The sequence below is a fragment of the Cyprinodon variegatus genome, unplaced genomic scaffold, assembly GCF_000732505.1.
Source record: "Cyprinodon variegatus isolate N-32 unplaced genomic scaffold, C_variegatus-1.0 Scaffold134, whole genome shotgun sequence".
Lineage (NCBI taxonomy): Eukaryota > Metazoa > Chordata > Actinopteri > Cyprinodontiformes > Cyprinodontidae > Cyprinodon > Cyprinodon variegatus.
The window spans coordinates 729279-754109 of NW_015150587.1; the positions used below are offsets into that span (position 1 = coordinate 729279).

At 36.8% G+C, this 24831-nt stretch overlaps 1 protein-coding gene across 2 annotated transcripts in view; it reads right to left on the reverse strand.

Moving 5' to 3' along the window:
- Positions 1-24831, reverse strand: part of ccbe1 (collagen and calcium binding EGF domains 1) — a 61066-nt gene that overhangs the window by 14575 nt on the left and 21660 nt on the right. Inside the window, exons 3-6 of one of the 2 annotated variants that reach the window (XM_015376352.1) lie at positions 10549-10601; positions 10280-10414; positions 6629-6766; positions 2046-2152 (exon numbers count right to left, since the gene is read on the reverse strand). In XM_015376352.1, coding sequence (XP_015231838.1) covers positions 2046-2152; positions 6629-6766; positions 10280-10414; positions 10549-10601 — 433 coding nt within the window. Of the gene's footprint in view, positions 1-2045; positions 2156-6628; positions 6767-10279; positions 10415-10548; positions 10602-24831 lie in introns of both variants that reach the window. The other variant, XM_015376351.1, reaches the window with a different exon arrangement.

The window sequence follows — 24831 nt, forward strand, 5'->3', positions numbered from 1 at the left end:
AACACAAACATTTATTTTTCATATTGCACCAGTACAGTTAATGAGCAACCTGTACTTGTGTGCTTGTTTGTTCTGTCTAAAATGCTTATTTTGGAATAAAGAGGATAATATAAAAAATATTTTTTGTCCGATTCATCGATTAATCGAAAAAATAATCGGCCGATTCATCGGTTTTTAAAATAATCCTTAGTTGCAGCCCTAGTATAGACATTAAAAATGCAGACTTCTGATTTAATAGTTCACAAGTAGACTGTCACTAACCCCCACTACAACAAGGGTGAGCAACAAGAGGTTAGTCCAAAAGAAACTCACTGGGGATATAATGCTCTATCTAAGCATATATAAATGGAAACTTTATTTGAAGGAAAGCATGGTAGAAAAAGGTACACAGAGCAAGAGTTGCCTACTTGAGAGGATTTTGAAGTAAAGGCCACTGATGAACAGAGATATAGAGAGTGGGGCCTTTTGCAACTACAATTACACACAAGGAGGCATATTAAGGACATGGGCTGTAATTGTCAACATCCTTCTGTTCAACCAATTCTGAATCTGTACCAGTAACAATGTCAAAACATTCTTATCTGGGCCAATGAGAAAATAAACTGGACTTTCACCTCATGGCTTTTTGACAAAAGTAAATTTAGAATTTCATTTGAAAATCGAGGTGCCAGAGAGGCAAACTCCACATTGTTTGAGGTCCACAGTAGTCATTTAGGGAGCACTTAAATCTACTATTGTTGGTTCATTTTATGGGGAAATTTAGAGCCCTTCATGTATTTGGATGCTGACTAAATTCCTTGTTTTTCAGGGGAAATTAAATCAAACAGTTAACGGTTAATACACGTTATTACAATAAAAGCATCACTGTGCCTTATTGACCAGAAAACTCAACATACCTAAAGCTTACAGAGAATCTATGAAGTACTGTCAAGAGGAAATCAGAGTCAACAAGTTGAAAACTATCTACAAGCAATCTGGATTGCTTAACACCTCAGAGGATTCACAAGTTGTACCAAACTCTAATGGAATGACTGATGTAAAGAAAGTCCATGCATACTGAGTCTTTCTTTTTGTGTATTGTACACACATTCTTACTAGGTCAAATGCTTAGCTTTTTGATTCCAAGCTATTATAAACATTTACATAAATAAGTACTTAAGTGATATATCACTCATTTTAAGTTGAATGTTTTCTATTGTTTGATTGAATTAATGAACTAGAACAATATTTTGGATGGTATTCTAATTGATTGAGCTATATCTGTATTTGCCAGGCCCTGCAAGGTCAGCAATTTCACATGATAATATCCTAATCAGGAAACAAATAAAAGGCACAAAGAATGGCTAAAGTTATGGTTTACTTATAGAAACCAGCAGTCCTTGACATAAGTGAATAAGATGATTTTATAAAAAGTATGTTATAACTTTATTGCAATCCTTACAAGGAAACCTTTCAACTTATGGTGTAAAATTACATTGTAATTGGCAAAGACAACATTAATCATGATGTTTTCTTAATATATGTTTAACTATATACACACTGGAACACATGGAAAGACCACACAGCTGGAAGCAATATATCATATGTTACAGTGCAGAGTGTTGAGTGCTGCTACTGACAGACCCGTGTTCAGAAATGTTTAGATGTCTGCAGTAACACAGATGAACATGCAACTGCACAGCTGATTTTTACATCAATTTCCCCTGATTTCATGTGTAAAACAGCAGAATCATCCTGCTATACACCAATTTTATTTTAAGTGCTTTTTTTTTATTAGGCTATAAAATGCATTAATGTGACTCAGAGGAGTATTTATCCATTTCTACTCTTGGGGGTATGCTCTTTGGGCAAACTGCTTTAGTAATGAGATGTGATAGAAAAAAAATGAAGAATTTTACATATGCTGCTAAATCAAATCCTTAACAGGTATTTTTCGCTGGGTCCTATAGCAGCCAGTGTTTTACATGTTAGTGTATGGTGGAAAATGTATAATATACTTAAATAAGTACTTTTATCAGACATGTTTCTTCTCTGTTGTCCCATACCTTCTGTTTAAGCTGCAGTACTGACATCTTGATCTGGAGGAAATCTTCACATGTAGCTGAGCAAGTTCCAGAATTCATTAAATTATCACACTTCTCAAAGAGATGAACTGCTGGGAATGGGAAAATGCTTCAGTTACATACCTTATGGAGAAAATCATCAGAAAGCATATTGAGGGTAAAACATTCAATTAAAATGTAGTTCACTTAGTTGATGTGGTATACATCCAATTTTCAATGATATAAAAAAGGATATTTGGGAAGCTAATATGCAGAAGTCTGCATGAGTCTTGGACTCTAAAGGGATGGTTATATTATTTTTTTGATTTATGCCCAATATTGAAGCGTGGTCTGCGCTATGTTATTCCACGCCACAGTGCAAGAGGGACAATCACAAACTAGCTGTGGGTCTAAATATGGTCGAGGTAGTGAGGAAGTACAGTCAAGTTTGTGCAACAACGGAGGGACATGAGGGCAAAAAACGAGCAGGGATCCTGGTGGAAAAAGGGTCCCAGCGTTCTCGCGCACCTCGCTCTTCTAGCTGGTCCATCTTCACGAGTCGTTTTCCACAATGGCGGTCATTCAAAATAACAAGCTGGTAAGGTACCAAACAGGAAATGTGGATAGTGTAGAGCAGATGTAGATTTGACCAATCAGAGGCCCCTTATCTGAGGCACTGTCTGCAGTCACAATGTTGTTGCATATTTGAAATCACTGTAACACACATGGACATGACCTGGTTTCTGAGTATAAATCAGCCTTTAGCCGTAGCTTATTCGTCTCCGCCAACTTCTCAAACGACTTTGAGTATAATTGTGCGTTCACACCAAACACAAAACCTGCAAAAAATTCTCCAATTTCATGTGTTTTGCTTACCTGACAAATAGCCAGAAATTCACTTGGCCAGTAGACAGCGATTTTATGTAGCATATTTAGGTTAATTTGGAAAGTCAGGCACAGTAAGTGGCATCCCAGAGTCCAGCAGATCCTACAGAGATGCTCCCAGTTCTGGGAGTCAGGATGTGGATGGATCACCACCACTTTCCAAGGTGCTTAAGGTAAGGTGAGACAGTGTTCTTGAGGTCAGACAGGAGCAGAAGGGAAATCAAAACAGAACCTTGGCAGAGAGAGCACCAGACCCGGGTCAATGTGACTGCCTGTGCCTCCCTCTGGAGCTAAGAAAGCACAGTGATAGATCGGAGAAGGACAGCAATAGATCAGAGAAGCACGCCAGGCAAAAAAAGAGTGGGGAGAGGCAAAACCTGAACAGTGTTAGCTCTAGAGGCTAACTGCGGGAGATGGCAGGAGGACAGTGGTACATCTGTGAAACCCGTCAAGCAGAGTGCACCAAAGTGGGGATGGGGCGGCGGCAACTGGCCAGTGGCTGTGTTGTAGGTAACGGAGGACCTAAAACCAATTCCCTAAAGTATTTAATCATTTATCAACATTCTATTCTCTATCTTCCATCTTGATAAAAAAAAGCTTGTCTCCATTGCACTCCTTCACTGTAAGTCACAGCCACGTCTAGTCCCTCATTGTTTTTTGCAATGCGAATTTTAACAACAGTTCAGATTTTTCAACTCCTACAAATTTTTGCATCATGTACACAGGAGCGGTGGCGCTCTCCCTCGGTTGAATTTAACAAAAACATGCCATTTGCCGTGCTTCACCTTGCAGCACTCCAGAGCTGGGCTGAATCTCAAACCGACCCTAAACACCAACCCTGAGCACAACCCGTAATTACTTTGCGTGGCCGCCATGTTGAGGGCCTCCTTTACTCAGACTACTGCCTATGACTACCGCGTACTGTACTCCCTCTCAGCCATGTTTTAATTTGATTAATTTCACCTTTAATTGATTTCAACCATGGTAAACCATTGCTGTATTGCGCAACACATGATCGCCATGGGAAAACATAGAAAATGGGTTAACTTTCCACCACGGAGACCAAGTGTCAGAGATTAAGAGTCGTCGGCTAGCTTGGATCGCGGCTGTAAGACGACCGAACATAACTTTCCACAGTATCCCGATGTCAATGAGAGTATGTTCCCTGCATTTTCATTCTGGTAAGTTAAAGATGCACAGTTTTATTATACAGCCTACATTGTTTCTTTCCTTCAAGGTTGGGATCTTTGACAGGAAAATAATAAAAACGGCAGCAGGAAAAGGCTCAAATACGTGAGAAACCCGGAGGGTTGGCAGTTAACGTTACTAACTACACCTTTGAAACACATAGCAGCTACTTAAAAGTATATTACATGCAAGAGTGGTTTTTAGCGCTACCGGTTAGCAATTACTTAACTAGCAGGTTCCAGAGCCCGTCTAAGCACAGCTTACCTTTGTACGGATTACTGTGTTCCCACTGTTTGCTGGCTTTATGATCTGCAGCTCCTGAACCCATCCATTCATGAACTGCACATGAGACTCCAAGGACTTGCAGCTTGGGAACTGCTTTGAAGTATAGGCGCTCACCCATCGGTGCTCCACTCATTGTTTGGAATTTCATATGGATCCAAACTATTAATAATGCTGATTTTGTCAACATACCGGTCCCTGGCCTCTCTATTTAATGTGTCCCAGTAAATTCCAGACCCTTTTTGGGATTTTAACATCTTATTTCTCTCTACTTCTACGTCTCTTCTTTCAACAACAACGTTGTATCAGAGCTATGTTTACGTTCGCGTAGCCCTCAATATGGCCGCCACGTCCCACAATGCAACACGGATCCCGAGCCCTATTGGCCATTCCTGCAGAGGTTCCGCCACAGTAAAGGCCATCCCAAACCATGTAGTGGGTAGGGCGAGTGGACCATTCAGCCCTTAAATAGCGAGTCTGCGTCAATGCAGGCTCATTGGCATTTGGTAGTCAGTGTAACGGCAAAATAGTGGCAGATGAAACACATGCATTCAAATGTAAGTTGCGTGGGTTGGCTGCATCTTTTTCACACTGACAGAAAATCAGATGCTGCTAATCCCTAAATGGAAGGTCCTCTTTGGAATAGATTGTTTTAACTGTAAGAAAATGGCAAATGTTTTATGTAATGTTATCCTGCGTTACAGAGCAACAGTCACGCACATGCTCTGTGTTGCCATAGAAACAACTGTTTTTCCTTTCCCTTTTGATGCTGTCACGTTTATACCCCCCACGTACAATCTAGGCGTCTTCCACAGCTGTGGGTGTGACTTTACTCTGAGTGACACTTGATAGTTAAGGATTAGTGGTTTAGGTGTAGTTTGGGATTTAGCCCTGCAGTCTACATAGAGATAATATGTAAATTGTCTGCTTCAGCATTTGGTGTGAACGCACCATAACTACTGTTCAGGGAGATGGTTTGGGATAACATTAGCCTTTTAGTTTAACCTATCATTTCCAGTTTATAATATTAAGTTATGTGTTATTATTATAGCTAATAGTTACTTAATATTGGCCAACTTGATAGTGTAAACCGGTGGCCCCCAACCTTTTTTGCTCCACAGACAGATGTCATTCAATATTTTCATGGACCGGCCTGTTGCTATGGTAACATTTAATACGCCTTTAAAAAAAAGCCACCACAAAAACAAAGAGCATGAAAACAGAGTGATAATTACTCACAATAGGAGTGAATCAACAGGAGCCTTGTGTTTTGCTGCAACGTGACGGTGGAGTTCAAGGTACGTACTTACCTACACTGTTTTAGCCTAGTGAATCCAATCTTTTTTTATAAATAAAACGCCATTTAGAATGAAAAAATTAATTTTCTGGAAAAAATGGTAGTAATTTATTCTTTTTGTGCATTCCTGTACCAAATAACACATGGACCCGTACCGGGCCGGGGCCCAGGGGTTGGGGATTACTGGTAGCGATGACATTTTTAGGCTACGTTGGAGTGTTAATACAATTACAGGATAAATTATATGTTATTATTGTAGCAGAAAGAAAAAAAAAAAGTTGATGTATCTTCTTGCCAACCGAACATATTATGATACAATGGCAAAAAACATCAGTATTCCTCTGTATTATTTCCAGTTTTAAATACCATTTTTCTCCATTATTTAAACTACTTTTAACTGATAACTATTTGAAAAAAAAATAGCATTACTGTTTGTTTGTCTTACTTTGGCTGCTAACTTTAAAAGTAATAATAATACGATAATGGATGAGTGCAAAAGTCAGCCTCCAATGTTTCACCCCTATCTTACAGAGCAGCATAACATAAATCAAAATCTCAAGCAGCACGCTTTTCACTTTTTTTTTTTTACTTTCTTAAATGTTATAGCAGGTAACAGAAGATAATCTTATGGGAGGAAGTTATAAATCTGCAGCGCCTCACTGCTTTATTGGCAGAGAGAAGATATTTTTATCGCCTGAATGTTTTGTGTTTTCTCCACATCTATCCGGCAAAATTAGAAGACCAGGAGTCAGAAAGCAGCAGTATGTTTGGGTGCCCAAACTATTTTGACATGCACAGGAGGCAGTGAAGTCTAATGACTACCAGCTGTCTATATTTGTAATGCCCCCCCCTTCTCTATTACACACCAAAAACACAGTGTAGTCTTCTCCACATTGCTGTTTGATGTGAATAATGAAAAGATGTGTAAGCTCACCTCGCTCCCCTTTGGTGCAAGTCTTCCCATCGTCTTCCAGGAAATAGCCTTTCTCACACTCACACCTAAAACTCCCTGCGGTGTTGATGCAGATCTGAGAGCAGGCGCTAATGTTTTTGTCCGCACATTCATCAATGTCTGTGTGTTGAAGTGAAAGAAGGAAGTTACTCAGAAATTGAAAAGAAGAGAAAAATTTGATCAAAATGCATCCACTTAACATAACCACATTAAGCAAAGTAAAAATGAATTAAAATATGGTAAATTAACTTTGCAACTTAGGTTTGTAAATGTATTAATTTGGGGAATTTAAATGCATAGGTAAAATACCCGACTTGTGGATTTGAGAAAGTAAAATTATTCACAATATACAGATTGCTTCAAGCAAAACAAAAGTTGGACAGATAATACATTTTTTTTTTTTACCAATTATCGCTGTCAGACATTTAACATTAGGCTCTGATTATGTGTTACAGTGGAGCAAAGGCGTCTATAAATTCCTTTTCTCTGAATTAAGTAAAAACCAGTTCATACAAACACAATTTGAAAAAATTATATCTGATTACATCCCAGTAACCATGCTAAAGGCTTGCACTTAAGGAAATATATTTTTCATCATCACCATCAATAAAGCTGTCATCTGTAAACACTTGAAAGCCTTAACAAGAGGAATAATAGCAACACCCCCCACCCCAAAAAACAAACATGCTGCAATGTCACCCTGCTGCAGGACCAATGACCCATAGTCTGCATCCTGCTCCACTCCAACGTAGCCATTGTACATAATTCTATTAAAAGCAGTTAAAAACAGTCTGATGGAAAGGATGCTTCATTTTTTTAAGAATTCTTCTTTGTAAATTCACCATCAGAGATATTTGATAAATGTCTAGAGCTGGCCTCTTTATTAGTCTGTTAAACTTCTTTAAGTAATTTGCTCTGATGCTGTTGGCCCAGCAGATGATGACAGAAGAGATCAAACTCTCCACAACTGACTTATAGAAGATATGTAGCATCTTTCTGGATACTCAAAAGGACCTAAACTTCCTTACGAAGTACAGTCTTCTTTTTAGATGGCTTCACAGTTGTGACTCTTGTCACACTTGTTGCCAAATGAACTTCAAGGTATTTTACTCCTCCATAACCTCCAATTCTTCTCCCACGATGATAATATCATGGGAGAAGAAGCTATCATCTCCATGTTTTGTTGACATTCAGGATCAGATGCTTGATTTAAAATCATGCCACAAAGCATTTCACCAGGTCCCTGTCATCAGCTTCTTGTCCATCTCTGATGTATCCAATCACTGCAGTCTTCAGAGTATTCCTGTAGATAACAGGTCTCTCTTGTTTTGCAAATTTGTGGTGTACAGAGCAGTCATTTCTATGTCATGTTTTTGTTCTACCCAGCCACTGAGCCTGGTGATTCCAATCTGTTTTATCTATGTAAATTGAACTCACCAGGTTCAGTGGCTGGGTAGAACAAAAAAATGACATAGAAATAACTTGTTAACTCCAGATCCCCCCCATCTCTGGTACAGAGTAAAAAGAGTATTGTGCCCTGTGGTTCTCCTGTGCTGCTGACTACTTGATTAGACAGTTAACCCTTCAGTCTCAAACTGTGGTCTGTTTGTTAGGTAGTATTTGATCCAGTTGATTGTTGATGCCTGTATCTCTGTCTTTGGGATACGCTGAAACAGTATGTCAGGCTAAATTTTGTTAAATGCATGGAAGAAAGTCAAATAATATGACCCACAAAATGCTGTCTACTTAGTCTAAATGACAGTAGGTTTGTTGAAGCAGGTGTATGATGGCATCTTCAACTCCATTTCCACAATGATGAGCCAACTGCAGGGGCTCCTGACAGCTGCTTGTTTGCTTGCTCAGATGGATCTTCATGATGTTGGATGTCAGAGCAACAGGTATATAGCAATTGAGGACTGGTGGCTGAGTTTCTTTTTTTTTTGGTACAGGATCAAGGCAGGAGGTCTTCCACATCACTAGAACCAACTCCTGTGTCAGGCTAAGGTTGAAGAAGTGATGTAAAATCCCACAGAGCTGCTCTGCACAGCTCTTTATTATTTCTAAACCAAAACACCTAAACAAAAAAACAAACAACAAACCTTCAAGTTATCTATACTGTTTAGAAAAAATGTTGGCTCTTTTTTATTTTATTTTTTTTTATTTTGCTTTTCTGTTATTATTGTTATTAGGCTCAAATTAATATAAGATAATTAACAGCAAAACAATATCTTACTTTTCCTTCTTAATATTTACTATCATTTTCTGTTTCCCCCCCTACAGGATTGCCATTGTATTGTGGTCAGAGTGTTGTGTACCTCAATAACCTAAAGAACTTTACCTGCAGGAGCTTTGCTTCAGGTGGGACACCAAAGCTGGGCAGGTGCTAGGGTAGAGGCAATCAATCTTTGTGGAGTTCGACACAGTATATGTCATTTCATTTTATTTTTATATAATTTACCAAATGATAAATAGGAGTAGGTAATGTAACAACTAAAATAACTGATGATTTTATAGGAGCTGAAAGAAGTATACCCTTACAACTGTCCCAAAAAAAATAAAATTACCACTTCAGCTCTTAAAGACTTTTGCAGACATAATTCAGAAACACACAACAATTACAAACAGAAAATAAAGAAAAATACATAACAAAGAACTTGCTCATTCAATGGCCAGTATTACTTTATAATGGTTATTTTCATAATGCAGAAAAAGTTTTTGATTTGCTTTCATTGTAATGATTTTTAGATAAACAGACATCTTTGATTGAAATGCATCTTTTCATTGTTGCCGTTCTTGATCAATCCTTTTTTTTAATATCAGCTTTTAGCTATTAGCCCAGTTCCATGAAGAAAACGCAACAATCACAACAATAACAATATATATGAAGCATACTGTGTACAGATGAAGATGCCTCCTTTACATTTCTGCCTGTGACAGAGACAATGTTGAGTTTGCATTGGAGTTTGATTAAGTTAAGCATCTGGTATCATTCAGATTTGTGTGTTCAGTTCTGAATTTGTGTCCAGTTCAGTTTAACATGGTAAACACAGGACAGGTTATCTACTTGTTAGGAACACCTGCTGATGAAAGATCAGAGAAACTTTCTGTTGAAGCTAAAAAAAAGCTCTCTACCAGTGTCCTTACAGTATTTAACAAACAAATTATAGAGAGCATGTTAACATTTTGGATCTCCACACGTTAATCCTGCCACTTTATGCAAGAAAAGAGCCTTTTAGAAGACTGCAAGAGGAACTGAAGGAGTCACACTGAAAATGATCAGACTCCTTCCAATGACAGCGACTGTCAGTCACGGCAACATCAAAAGCACAAGAACCAGACTGCTGCACAATGTTCTGCCGCAAGCTATTGAAATACTGCACTGATGGCCTCTGTATTATTGCTGTTATTTGTAATTGTTCTCATTCTACTTTTTTTAAAATCAAGTATTACATTTTTCTGTATTCAAGATTATTTTTTACACTAATCTGTTGGATCGTGCCAAAATAACGTGGCCTTATTTATTGTAACTGTTGGATTTACAATTAAAGTACAATAATACTATACAATAATAAGGTCATTGAATACATAAGAATACATCCTATTAATCATTGGTACATTTGTTTTAGATCTTACCCAGACAGTAGGGCTTCTCTCGATTTCTGTGGCGTTCTCGGTCATAGCGGTAGCCTGAGTAACAAGTGCACACAACGCGACCAAAATGGTCAGTACACTGCTGCTCACAGGGCGCGCCAGCACACACATCATAATCTGGTAAAAAAGATTATAGTATGACTTTACAGCAGGTAACAATAAATACTGGGAATAATCAGACAATCGAGACTCTGAAGAACTTAGATACTTGGCAGGATCCTCTAAGGTGACATTCAAACTTCTTATCTTACCTTCAGGTATGCACTGGCCCATCACAAACTTGAAGCCTTTGCAACATTTCCTCCTGTAAGATATCAAATTGACATTAACAATAAGTTTCTTTGCGGGAAATCTTTTCAAAGGGAAATAAGATCACAAAGCAAAGGGATAGATTAAAAAAACATTGCCTGCAGGTTTCAATAAAATGTCAGCTTGCTCACTATAGTCGTGGTATAAAAGAAAAACTGTACAAGAAAAGTGAGGAGCTCTTCTTTTTTTAATCTATTGGTTAATTTGTTGATCTAAGAAACCTTAGAAGAAACAAAATACCCTATAGTGCATTTTTATAAAACAATTAGGTCATTTGAGAGTTTAGCTTAATGGTTTCTTCCATTCCATTTTAGTCTTATTGCTTGTGTTTTTAATATCTCCCCATTTGACAACCTTAGAGACATGTTACCTTAGTTACATTAGGGTTTAGGAAGAAGTGAGTCAGTAAGAATAAGTGTTGAAATAGGGCTTTTTTTATAACTTGTCACATTTTACAGAAGACACATATACTATACTGTGAAAGATTGACAGCTTGCTTAGTTTGGCACTTTGGTTGCCGATGATAAAATGTTTAGGTGTAACACAAACTAAAAATAAAACTGTCATCAATCATGACAAGTTAGGAGATACAAGAAGTTTTCAACTCAGGACTTTGACACTTCCAGGTAATTATGTTTAACTTCTATAAACAAGTCTAGAGTGACAATGAATTATTAATGTGGCCAGATATACTTTCTCATTAAAAAAGCCCTGTTTTCAAACAAGGGGAAAAAAAAGAAAAGGATAATTTGATCTTTACAATAATAGAGCAATTCAAAATTTTCACATTATTGGTGCTTAAAAAAAAAAATAAAACAAGTTTCAACATTCATTGGTTTAAATATAGTGAGCAGCTTGTGGGTGCTTTTAAATGAACCAGAATTCACTACATTCTTCTGCATTTCGAGAAACGATGCGATCCGCTGAGAATATTTAGCTAGGATAAGCACTTCTCTCAAGTTTGGCAAGGGATTGTGTTGAACAGAGACCCAGTTTGTGAGTTTTTTGCATAACACAGATTCATCTTTCTTTTCTTGGATGCAGGGGACAAAGTTGAGTAATATTAGTTATTCCTTTTCCATGGAGTATAAACTAGCTGGGAGATGTATTGACAGGGCTTGGACCTTTTTTTGAGCCCTTATTTGAATCAAATCCATTATGTCTGTGCTGCATTTATTCAGTAATACATCTATCACCTATAGCTCAATGTTTAAAAAGATCTGTCCCAACTTTTAACTGCTGTATTAAAATAAACTGCTTAAAAAAACGTCAAACTTTTCAGTTTTTTACCCAAAAATTGTGTAAGTTGTTAAATGTGAATTGCAAATTAAACTGGTTGGTTAAATGATAACAAGGTAAAACAGTCTAATATGTTAATCGTAAACATTAATTAAATAATATAAGTTCTTTGATGCTGGAATAAACCCAATCCTCTGCAACTTCTGCTCTCCATATATTTAAAGTACCAATATTTTGGTCACAATATGAGAGGAGAGTCAGGGAAGAGATTAAACAAACAATCTATGGCATAAAAGTGACCTTAAAGTTAAATATCACAATACTTTTTACTGCTTCTCTTCCTAATTCTGTTTCAAAACTTTGCTGTTCACATTTTATAAAATGTTTATTGCCATAACAGAGCAGAGTCAGAGAGGAGATGGACCAGATACCAGCAGCAGGGAGAATGATGTAGGGTCTTTATAGGTAGATACTTTCCTGAAAATATGTAGTGCAGGGAGAAACCAGGCAGGTTTTAGGAAAAGTTATTCATAGATTTCACAGGAAATGTAAAGTTGAATACAAGAGACTGATAAAAAAGCTCCCAGCTCTAAAACAGCTTTTTTATTGACCTTAAATATTATTAATTGAAAGTCAAAGAAACAAAATATTCAGAATAAGATTTAAAATACGAGACAAGAAATGATAAATAATTATCCTGTGGACCAATACACAAATGAAAAAAACATCTCCCTATTTTCAAAACCCAATTTTGACAACTATGGTGTTCTTATGAGACAATAACTCGCTTATTTAGTGACCAGACTTAAACATTTAGGCATATTAAGCTCATGTTCAAACACAAAAACCTAAACTTGGATTCTACGTCCCTCTAACTTTGAACGAAGGGATCAATTTCTTGGCATAGTTGTCCGATACGATTTTCTGTCGGATCAAACACAAAATCGGATTCGGTTCAGGGCTTTATACACTCTGTTTGGTTCAGCAATCTTTCCAGACAGAGCTGTCTTTCATTGTGATACAAAACATTAATTACAGAGGAAAAGATGAGGGACAGAGACAAAAAAATGTGCAGTTGAGTCCTAAAGTGTGTAAATAATAAATCAAGACGATTTCCAACAAAATGATTGAATATATATTTCATAGTAGGGTTAAAAACAACCGGAGGGAGAGATACAGTGCTAAATGGCTCAGGTGTAAGAACAAGCCATCCATTTATCCATCAATTTTCCATCACGTTTTATCCTTGCTGGTGTTGTGAGGGGTGCTGATGCCCATTTCCGGCTGTCAATGGCCGATAGGCAGGGTACACCCTGGACAGATCGCCAGTCCATGGCAGGGCAACAAAGAGGCAAACAGACAAAAAAAAACATTCACGCACACAATCACGCCTAAGGAGAATCTAGAAAAGCCAATTAACCTAATAGTCATGTTTTTGGACTGTGGGAGGAAGCCGGAGTACCCAGAGAGAACCCATGCATGCTCAGAACATGCAAACTCCATGCAGAAAGACCACGGGCCGGGAATCGAACCCGCTGCAAGAACAAGCCACTTCAATTAAATTGTGCTGATGAAAGTAAGGTAATATATTAATTGATATATCTTATGTGCTCTATGGTTATATGGCAGAAACATCTTACCACAGAAGTATGATAAATGTATGACATGTTTGCTACATTTAACTGGCTCTGCAACAACCTCGGACCGACCATATCCCCCACACTTTTGAAAAGCTTGAGACGCCCCTGAATAGCTCTATGTTTTAAACTAGAAAGGTAGTTAATCACAGTTACACACAATTTTTGCATAGCCATTTAGTTGGTATGGATAGCTTTCAACCCTTTATCTATTGTAAACCTTTGAACCTTCTAAAATGAAAGGAAATTGAACATTTTTGATTTACTCAGATTACTCAGGGAAGTATGGAAGTACAAATACTTCGTTACTGTACTCAAGTAGATTTTTCTGATATTTTTACTTTACTACTTATTTTTATGGTGACTTTTTACTTCTACTCCTTACATTTTTACACAAATATCTGTACTTTCTACTCCTTACATTTTAAAAAATTGGCTCGTTACTTTAGTTTTGAATCATTTCAATGGAGTTACCGTTATTATTTTTCACGTCATCAATACCAAATTCAATCTAATTGGATGGGAATCTACGTTGCATTTGACGCACATCTACAAGATGAATCGACAGATTTGGCGGTATTCATTCGCGGCAAATCATTGCAGCTTGGTGCCGGTGGTGTTAGCATAGTAGTATGGACGACGAGATGATTGAAAATGAACACAACGGAGATCTAGTCCTATTGGCAGACATCCATTTAAAATGTAGGCAATGGCATGAAAAAAGTGATTTCTACTTTTACTTTTATACTTTAAGTAAATTTACAAGCCTGTACTTTGTTACTTTTACACGAGTAAAGAAGTTTAATCAGTACTTCCACTTTTACCAGAGTATTTTTTAACACAAGTATCTGTACTTTTACTCAAGTACGGAAAGTGAGTACTTTTGCTATCTCTGCTCAGATTACATTTACATGTATTATATTTGCAAAACTAAAAATAATAATTTGATTTATTTAGATTTTATAAAAAAAATCCCAATGTTATTGTAATCATAAAATAATCTGTAAAGCTCCCAGAGAGGCATTAGCCCCATTTACACTACCCCTCTGAAACCGACCCGTGCAGAGTTCAGACTGAGCTTGGATCAGTTGGCCATGCTGAGCTTGGTTCTTTACAATCGTTTACACATCATGCCAGAACGGTTCCTCACACCCTTGTGTTGATCTACGGTACTACTGCTAGGATTGAAGGAGGGAATCATGCAAATCAAAATGGCGGCATGCGTAACATTCAGGACATTATGTTTGATTATAATTGTGATATTTCGTTATATGCAGAGAGTCAGGCCAAGAATTGGTCGCACCATGCTATTTTAATGCCATTTTATGAAATGTAGTCTTCATAAGATTTTGATTGTTGTTTACAGTTCTTCTTCTTCTGTTCTGTGGTGGTTGTCAAGCAACTTACTGATGTGCATTACTACCAACTACTGGAAGCTGACTGTTAGGAGATGACGTGGTCTGCTCAGGCACTCTTTGTTATCAGAGACCTACTGTTGAACTAGTTCTAGTTTAGCACGGTTCGGTTGTGTCTGGCACGGTCCAGTTCCATTTACACTCAACAGTTATCTCGGTTACTGTGCTGGGACAACTCTCGGCACAGTTCCAGCACATCTGCAGAAAGCTAAACCTTTATAAATTCATACAAATACTTTTTGTCACAATAAACTGCCCATCAGAAAACATCTTCAAATCAAACTGTTTGTGATAGAGTTAATGTGGCCAGGCATTAGCTGGCAGTTACACACTTCCCTGAGCAACTCGTAGTGTCAGTCCCACTCATTGCCGTGGGTATGTACACCTTCTTCACTTTTTTTTCTGAAGCTACAATGCAGATTAGTTACTCCTTTTTATCTTATGACATTACAAAACAAGGAGTATAGGGAAGTGGTACTCATAGGAAATCCTAAACATCTGCAGACAGCAAAAGGCAGTATGTGGCTTATAGGCACAGCACACACCACTCTCTGGGAGCTTTTATGCTTTTCAGAAGTTACAGTGTTGTTTTATCCAATATTTCATTGCCAGATTTTGATCATTTAGTTTGAACTCAGACCTGCCCTGCTCCACTTTAAAAAGATGACGAAAGTGTCCAATCAAACACTGAAAAACTCTGTAATATGGTGCAGTCATTGTCTCTTTGTTTATATTAAAATATGTTAAGCAGCTTTATTCAACAACAGTAAGGATTATTGCAGCATTTATTAGTATCTTTATCATTAGTTGGAGAGGACATTTAAATTAATTTAAATGATGCCCTATCTATAGATTTGGTGCAAGAATAAAGATGGGAAAACTTATTTTGACAAATACAAATGTTGACATTATGTTAAGGGTGGAGGAGGTTTACTGTTACTCAGAGAATAATTGTAATACGTAATTCAATCACACCCACACATGTTCACCACATGATTGCACCATAGAAAAAGTCAAAACATTTACACCCAGGAACAGATAACAGTCCAAGAAATTATTGGATTATCATGGTAATTAAAGAAATGTTACATGATTAAAAGCAGGTAGTATATACCAACTACAAACAGATGTTAGTTATATTTTACTACCAGCTGTACCAAACTGATTGCATTTTAGAAGATTTACACAGACATGTCATAACTGAAGCAACTAATCATGTTAAAATTAGATTTTCCTCCCTTAGCTTTTCATTTGAAGGACTCCTGTAAGCTGGTTTAGGCATCGGTTCAGATGCATAAAGGAACAAAGTAAAAGATGGCAACAGCAAAATTGATAACAGTGTGAAAGAAAATATGTCATTTTTTCTAGCATTTCTCTGTTGTTTAAACAGACTTATTTTTTATTTTTTTTGTTAGTCAATTAAAATCTAGACCTTTCAAATCAATATAAGATTGGTTTCTGGTCTTTCTACTTTATCTTTTAAATGTATCTGGTTTGTCATTTTGACAAAACACTGGATTTAGCCTACTCTAACATTAAAGATGCATTCAGAGCAGCTCCCCGCCCCCACCTCGGATCATCAGATCACCTACTGTATCTGTCATGCTAATACCTGCATACAGGCCCAAGCTAATCAGGGCAAAACCAACAGTGAAGGAGGTCAGAGTGTGGACTGAGGGAAACTCCAGAACTGCTTTGAATGCTCGGTCTAAAACATGTTCAAGACTGCAGCAGCCTATAACAACAAGATAAATATAGATGAGTATACCATGACTGTGTCAGCGTACATCAACAAATGCATTGAGGATGTCAGCACCACAAAGAAAATCACCACCCGGGCCAACCTATGACCCTGGATGAATGGGGAGGTTCGGAAATCGCTATAAGCACTGAACTAAGCTTTCAAATCTGGTGATAAAGAGGCACCGAGAACAGCGAGAGTCAACTTGAACCGTGCTGTCAGATCAGTGAAGCAGAACCACATCCGGAAGATCCAGGATCTCTTCCACAATGCCAGCAACACCAGGAGGATGTGGCAAGGCATATATGTGTGATCACAGACTACAACATCCTAACCAAGCTCCACTGCTCATAAAACAGCTCAGCGGTAGAGGTGGTCAGCTGCATCAAATTCCAGGGCGTGCACATCACTGACAACCTCACCTGACCAGGCACAAAAGCTCTTGTACTTTCTGCAGAGGATGAGGAGAGCCCACCTGCCCCCACCCATTCTATCCACTCTGACCAGCTGTCTCACCGTGTGGTGTGGACCCGCAGTACCTCAGGCTGGAAGAAAGGGAATAGAGTGGTGAGAACAGCAGAGAGGATCATCAGGGCTCCTATTCCCTCCATTAAAGACATTTCTTCCCAGCGCTGCATGTCCCGAGCCCCTAACATCATCAGTGACCCCTCACACCCCCACCATGGACTGTTCTCCATGCTGCCCTCTGGAAAGAGGCTTCGCAGCATTCAGTGCAGGTCCAACAGATTCTGCAACAGATTCTTCCCCACTGCCATCAGACTGCTGAACTGCTGAAAAAACTCTAAATCATGTCACAAACTCTGCATCACACTGATAACACCAAACCAAAAATACTGCACATTTGCACCATTTATTTGAACGCTCTGAACTTCAATATCAATTCCTTTTCTGCACCATGCCTTTTCTCTCACACTATTTACATTTTATCACTGCTGGACTTTCTAAAATGGAACTGTTTTGAAAGCTGTACAAAACGAAATTTAATTTTTGTATACACACTGTAAACAAAATGACAATAAAAGTTGTCAAAGTCTAAGTCATGATTTCTTATTTCATCCCACCAATTTATCAAAATGGTACAGAACAGACCTCTTCTAAGTGTGTTTTATTGCTACTTGGGGAGTCTTTTTTAGTTTAAGATATACAGTAAACAAGCAATCCTATCACTTACAAAATGGGTAGTCATGGTTCAAGCTCGAGGTCATCTACCAGAGGCCTAAGATTCACTTTTCATAGAGTATTCAAACTGTTCCAGGGTCAGTGCTCTTCTGGACCTCCACCATTTCCAAAATTCCACTGAGGCTCTTCAAAGGTTTGAGGATCACAGTGCTAAGTGCTCCAATTCATAGAGGCATTACTGTAGCCAAAACTTCCAACAGTTTTTCCATTTTCTTTTTACACCCCTCATATTCTGTTTTTAATCTTACTGCATGATGAGTTAAGGAAATTGAATAGTTTTATATTTGTGGACCCCTAAGAATTAACATGGATGTGTGTCTAGGTCAATAACATCCCCCTGAGGACTCAGTGCACTTACAGCAAACAGTCAGTTTAGCAAAAACAAACAGGGTTAGCTTAAAAATCAAGATAAAACAAACATCTATATCCGCTTCCAAAAGATCACAGAAGAGACTAAAAGGATCCCAAGGAAACTAGATTCAGATCTGTGGGGAAATTAAGTCATGTTGGGCTGTGCGCCTGTTAAATTATTACTAGATCTTTGTCATGTCTCTTAATATACCACTGCAAAACTTTTCATATAAAACTTTTTAAATGAAATATTAGCATTATCTCTTAATTTCATTAACCCGAATCTTTCCATTATTAATTGATTTAATTTTAAAATGATGTACTCCTCTATCACCCTTAGTCTATCCTTCTGTGCATTTAAAAAAACACAGTTTGTGCAGCCAAAGAGAAATGAGACAGTAGCTACAGTATATGACCTGTGCATAAAGTTAAAACTGATGTGAAGGTCAGTGCATCAAGCAGGTTTATAAACGTGGCTCTTCCGTGAGAAAACATAATTTATACAAAGTGCATAATTTAAAAGTTTTTACTCCGTCCCTTTTATTCTTTTTACATTTAGAAAAAACTATGACAAAGCAAAAGGCCTCAGATGTCAACATTTTGTTAAGAGAGTCAAAATGTCTGCAATTTAAACCCAGCAATTCGCTGACGATCTCAGAGGCTTGTGAGAGTACATTTAATTTCCCTTCGGGATCAATAAGGTTTTTTGAATTAAACTGAATCAGTAAAAACATCATTATGAAGACAAAGGAGGAAAGCAGCAAATAAATGGAAAACATTGCAGAGAAGTAAGAAACAGGGTTCTTCTAGGAAACGGTACCAACGACCTAAGCCACCCCTTAAACATAAAATGATTCTTATTATCCAGGTGAACTTCACTACAATGCTTCTTTAGGTTTCTTAAAAGACACAGATACAAAATAGAATTTAATTCTGTTGCAACATTTAAAAAATTAATTTCTACTTTTTGAGTGTAATGTGAGATAAACACATTCGGATTTTTAAAGATGATATAATTAATTAAAAACAGCAACAACATAGTAAAAAAGTCCAAATAAACCTTTGCTAACAATCGCTATAAATACAATTCTGTTTGTCTGCTTCATGCTAATCAGCAAACAAACTCAAAACACATGGATTTCATTCATATTTATGAGTTAAAGAACAAGAAGCAACGATTTCCCAAATGCCTCCATGACACCTCTCTACAAGAATATCAATGAGCCATGTTTGCAAGGTCACACATCTGCACGCTCGGGAACGCGATGCTGAGACTGACATTTACTTTCAAACAAAGAGCACTGCACTTGTTCAATGGACATCACAGAAAATCTGTTTGTTTTGCCACCTGTGCCTTTTTTCACCCCAAAGGTCATTTCATTTTGCCAGTGACACATATCACTTTACATGGGCCCCTTGAAATCTAGACATAAACTAGTCTGACCTCAGTTGCCTGGGGTGAAGCATAAGCACTTTAATCACCTTATAAACAGAGGCCTTCTTCTGAAACAACATGGTGAACCAGCTTGGCCTGGGTTCGTCTTTATCAGAAATTGGTAATTCCTGTTGACATGTGAGTTTAAGTGGAGGAGCCCACTGAATTTATTTAGGCTAGAAACCAGAACAGGATGAAAAGAATCAATTCAGTAAAGCATGTTCTTATTTCTAACAATTAGAAACCTAAAAGATATCACAGACCCACAGCTGTGAGACGATACAAGCAATCTGCGCAAAAGCTTATTATCCTAGCCATTTATACACAATAACATGTCTGCATTCCGCAGGAGAAAATGTGTTCTGGAGCTTGAAACAACATTTTCATTCAGATCCGAGAATTGACACTGAAAATGGCAGAAAGCATTTCAAAGTATTCAGGCAAGGACTGATGCATTTTAGCATGTTTGTTTCAGTTCAGTTTGTATAATTCAGAGTTGGCTCAAAAAAGATTCCTCTTAGTCTTAGAAAATGATCAATCAAAAGATTATTAATAAATGTCAAGCCATTTTTCCATGATCACAGAATAATACTCAAAGTAAGAAATAAAATCTCAATTAGACAAGCGATATAAAAAAATTTAAAAATGCAGAATTATTCATCCAGAGCGAAGGCACTTTTAAAATATATTTATAAGAATTACCGTACTATTATTGTTGTTGTTACTGGTAAAACTATGAAATATATATTGACAAATTCAGATTCATGTTTTAGGGATTAAAGAAGACATTGTAAACTGTTTCTTTGGCTTAAAAAATCCACAACAAGGTTTGAAAACATTTATCTATGTCTGAATAGCCACAGACAAAATGCTTCGTGTTGTTTTGGAAACCCTGCACCAGTGCTGGCAGACAGTGATATCTAACGAGTTGGAAACAAGGTTAATTAAAAGGTCAGACTAATTTGAATATTTGCAAACATGCAGTTAAATATTACTTTACTATCTACTGGTCGAAGGCAGCCTCAATCATCTGGAAGCAGTAGCTTACTAAAGTGGTTCCTTCGGCATTCTGTTGAAATAAAAACAGACGTCTATCTTTTTAAAGATATTTTAAGGATCAAAACAACTGCTATATTTAGCCCTTTGGTGGTTGTTATATTCCTGTCTAATGAAGTATCTTCGATGCAATGTTTTAAAAACTTTGAGTAAAATCTTGTGATTATTGGAAACATTTTTTTTAAATAGTTTTTGGTTTTAAAATTTGCCCTTTGGAGATCATCCTATGTGACCCCAATGACTCATGCGGGTGTAGATGGATGGATGGTTTATGAAATTTTTATTGCTATTCGAGTGTAGATTTTTTTAACCTTCTGAGATATACATTTTTTTTATTTCCTTTAATCACTAAAAAAGGTTTCATTTTTTTTAGTTTGACTATGATTGGAACACTTTATTTTTCAAGAGATAATCAAAAGATTGATGTTAAGTGTTGATTAGACATTTGGAAATCTACGGATACAGTATGTAATGTGAGCTGTACAGAAATAATTTATATGTGTTAATAAGAGATAAAATATGTGATAGCTAATACCTAGTAAGATTATAAAAACACATGACTACTGGTAATAAAAAAAATAAAGCAACAAAACTCAGATAAAACTAACAACTGTGATAATAATAATAATGCATATTTTTCATAATACATTCCTATCAAACAAAGTTTCTAGAGTCTGAACCTGTTTTCTTTCTTTCACCACAAAGCTTTTATCACATTACCCATTTTCTTGATAGAAACAGTGAACAAGGTATATGATCTGAACCTTTTGAAATAATATTTCACACATCAGCCATAAAATTCCTTATGTGTAGTGTTTAATGTTTTTTTTTTAAAGGTTTCTATTATATTTGCACTAGCTTTTTTTATGCAAATAACACATGGGTTTTAGTAAAGTATTGTGCAAAACTTCAAATAAACAGCATGTTTGCACAAATCAGATGGTTCCTGAGTATCTCATATTCCCAAATTCTTTTCAGAGATCCAAATCTTTATAAATCACCAAATCAATCCATGGAAGAAACCCAAATCTGTGTCACAAATGAAAAGGCACATTTATAAGTTATAGTGTTCTGTAGCTGGCAGTGATGGAAATAGTACGTGCACCATTTATCTACAAAAAACAGGGTTGAGAGAAATATCACCTGCTGGGACACGTTGACAGAAATAATACTGGCAAGTTAGCAATCAGCCACTGTGACATGAAAGATTACAGCGGGGATTGCAAACACTGACGTTGACAAAGCAAACCTTTGCCAATTGTGCTTACAGGAAAGGTTCAAGGTTAGAAAGAGCAGACTGATGATATTTGTCATCTATTTTTAAACCACATTCTTTGTGCTTTTAAGATGTGTCTTGATAAACTACATGATCTCTTATGAGATTGTCAGTTGCTCAGTTGGGAGGCAGAATTTCTTATATAACAGGACAAATGAAAGTATTTTTATTTCCTTTTCTTTGAGCCAGAAAAACCCACTCTTTGCCTTGAACTTCTCAGTTGAGATAAAATTTAAGGTGACAGTTAGCTGCTGCTCAGCCTGTTGTGGACTGCTTAAATACCATCTGGATATAATACAATATACAGAGAAAAAAGAGGTATGTCCTCTGTTTAAACAAAATTGAATACCCAAGACTTTATTATCCACTAAACCAGTAATAAAGATAATTAGCAGACATGCATCAGATATTTAGGTCCATGCATAAAGTGGAATGGTATATTAACATTTATGCAACACTTCGTGCAAATTTATTTTTCTAAATAATAGTTTCAAGATGCCATCTGTAATGGAAGAGTGACCAACTGCCCCTTGAAGCAAGTGGGTCCTGGGTTTGATTCCCTACTTGGGGTCCTTTGGCATGAAGTTTGCATGTTCTCCTCGTGTATGTGTGGGTTCTCTCCTGGGTACTCTGGCTTCCTCAAACAGTTCGATTGCCCTTAGGTGTGTGAGTATTTGCTTGGTTGTATGTCTTTGAGTCCCTGCAATGGACTGACAACTTATCCGAGGTGTAACCTTCCTTTTGCCCATAGACTGTTTAAGATAGGCACAAACTCAGCAATGGAAAGATGGATCACCAACTGGGCAATTCTAGCAGCTTCATTGGCTTCCTCTGAAAACAACTGAAAATTAACTTGGGGGGGGGGAAATCCCTCCCCCTAATGTAACTGGACTCTTATGTTAATATATTATTATGTAACATGTTTCATAGTTTTCTTGTATGGTAATCATTTTTTTTTTCTTATGAAATGTCAATTTATGGTGAAAACAATCCACACCATGATTCTAAAACCCCATAACTTAACAATGACAGGTAGGACATTTACTCCTTCAAACATTAGGTGTGCAATAAAAAAGGTTACATTTCTGACCCAATTTTATGACCTCAGTATTAAATAGCATTTTCCAATTTATATATATATATTTTTTTTAAGTTTTACTTTATTTTTTTCTAAAGCTGTTATGTAGTGAATGTTCATAAAAGTCATTGAGCTTAAGTGCATTATTTACAGTTTTCCTGAGAAAAAAAAAAAAATACCACTCCAAAAATACTAGCACTTTCTGATTGACTGTGAGTGTTCCTCTCCTCTTAATGTGCACTTTACTGCAAATTAATCAAGTTATATACTTACCTGAACTGATTTCCTTTTTATCTGGATTATGGTTTGTTACTGAGATTTGAAGTGAATTTCATCTCAGCATTCCTCCTTTAGCAACATATTAAGAAAAGATTGACCTGCTCAATACTTATCTTACCTGCTGAAGGATAGAGATGGGTAGAGCATTCAAAGATTTTACTCTAGTAAGAGTAGAACTTATTTGACATATAGTTTTTATTCAAAAGGCGAAAATATTGATACAAAGAATTATTTAATGAAGACGGAGTACACACAATACTTGTTTGCGGCAGTGATGCAGTACGGTAGTGTTTGGTAAGGTAAATATACCTATTACACCACTAGATGGCAGTAATTCTTAAACAATAACCCTTTAAAGTATTTAGTAATTGTTGGCTCGTAACATCTGGTTTAAAGTTAAATACAAATTTTTAATGCCAGAAAACAAAATAAAACAAATACAAATTAATAACTTCATTTAAAAACAATAAAATGAGCAGATATTACAATATTTACAGTAGGAATGTATATGTTAGGAAAGGATGAAAAACTTGCAAGGACAAAATCTACTGTTTATTCACCTGGTCTCTGAATAGCTCAAGCTACTTATGGTGGGTCAAATCAGAGGTTTGTCAGAAATTATATTCCTGTATGAGCAGTGATGCTTTTTTTTTACTGAATTCAAGAAAAAGCAATCTTACAGAGAAAAATTATTTGTAAAGTAAAAGAAACATATGGAGAGAACAAGTTTCAAACTAATAGCAAAAAATGATGTTATTTGAGACTGAAGAAAAAGTAAGTGTAACTAGTTACTATCATTGTAAGTTTAACGGCCATGCTCAGATACAAATTTAGATAAACCTATAAAAAAATATATGCATTCCTTGTCAGACTTCAACTTTTAAAGCCTTTGAGTTTTGAGGCATGTTCTGGGAATGTCCATTAATATAATTTGGAAGTAAAAGTCTAATGATGGAAGTCAAAAACTCCAACTGCATGCCAAAATGTCCTTTAACACTAGAACACTTATAAATTGTCAAAATAAACAGAAGCAACAGATGTATGATATCAGAGTTAGATAAACCAACTTCACATTTGCAGAGGCACATCTGTCAGTGCTGCATCCATCCCTTGACGAAAAAGACTCGGCAGAGCGAGGACATCGTTTGAATGCCTAAAAACCTTTGAGTATCCCAAAACTCCCGACCTTGAAGAGGTCATCTGTTCAGCTAAAACACATCACTCAGAAACTGAAAAAGCTTGCTACAGATAATAGATTTGTGTCAGGAGACCTTTAGTTAAACAGAGAAGTCTTCCGCATAAACAAACCGTTGCACTTGGAAATCTCTGTCAAGGTTTTAGGTGCATTTTCAGCGATTTAGAGAAGAATAAACAAAGAATAGGTAATGCTTAATAACATTATATAAGAACCAAAATAAATACTTTTACACTAAAACAACTTTGTTGCAGGAAATACACTAGATAAAGAGACTAAGTCCTGTATTAGCATTTTATCTAAGAACAAAATGGAGAGTTTAC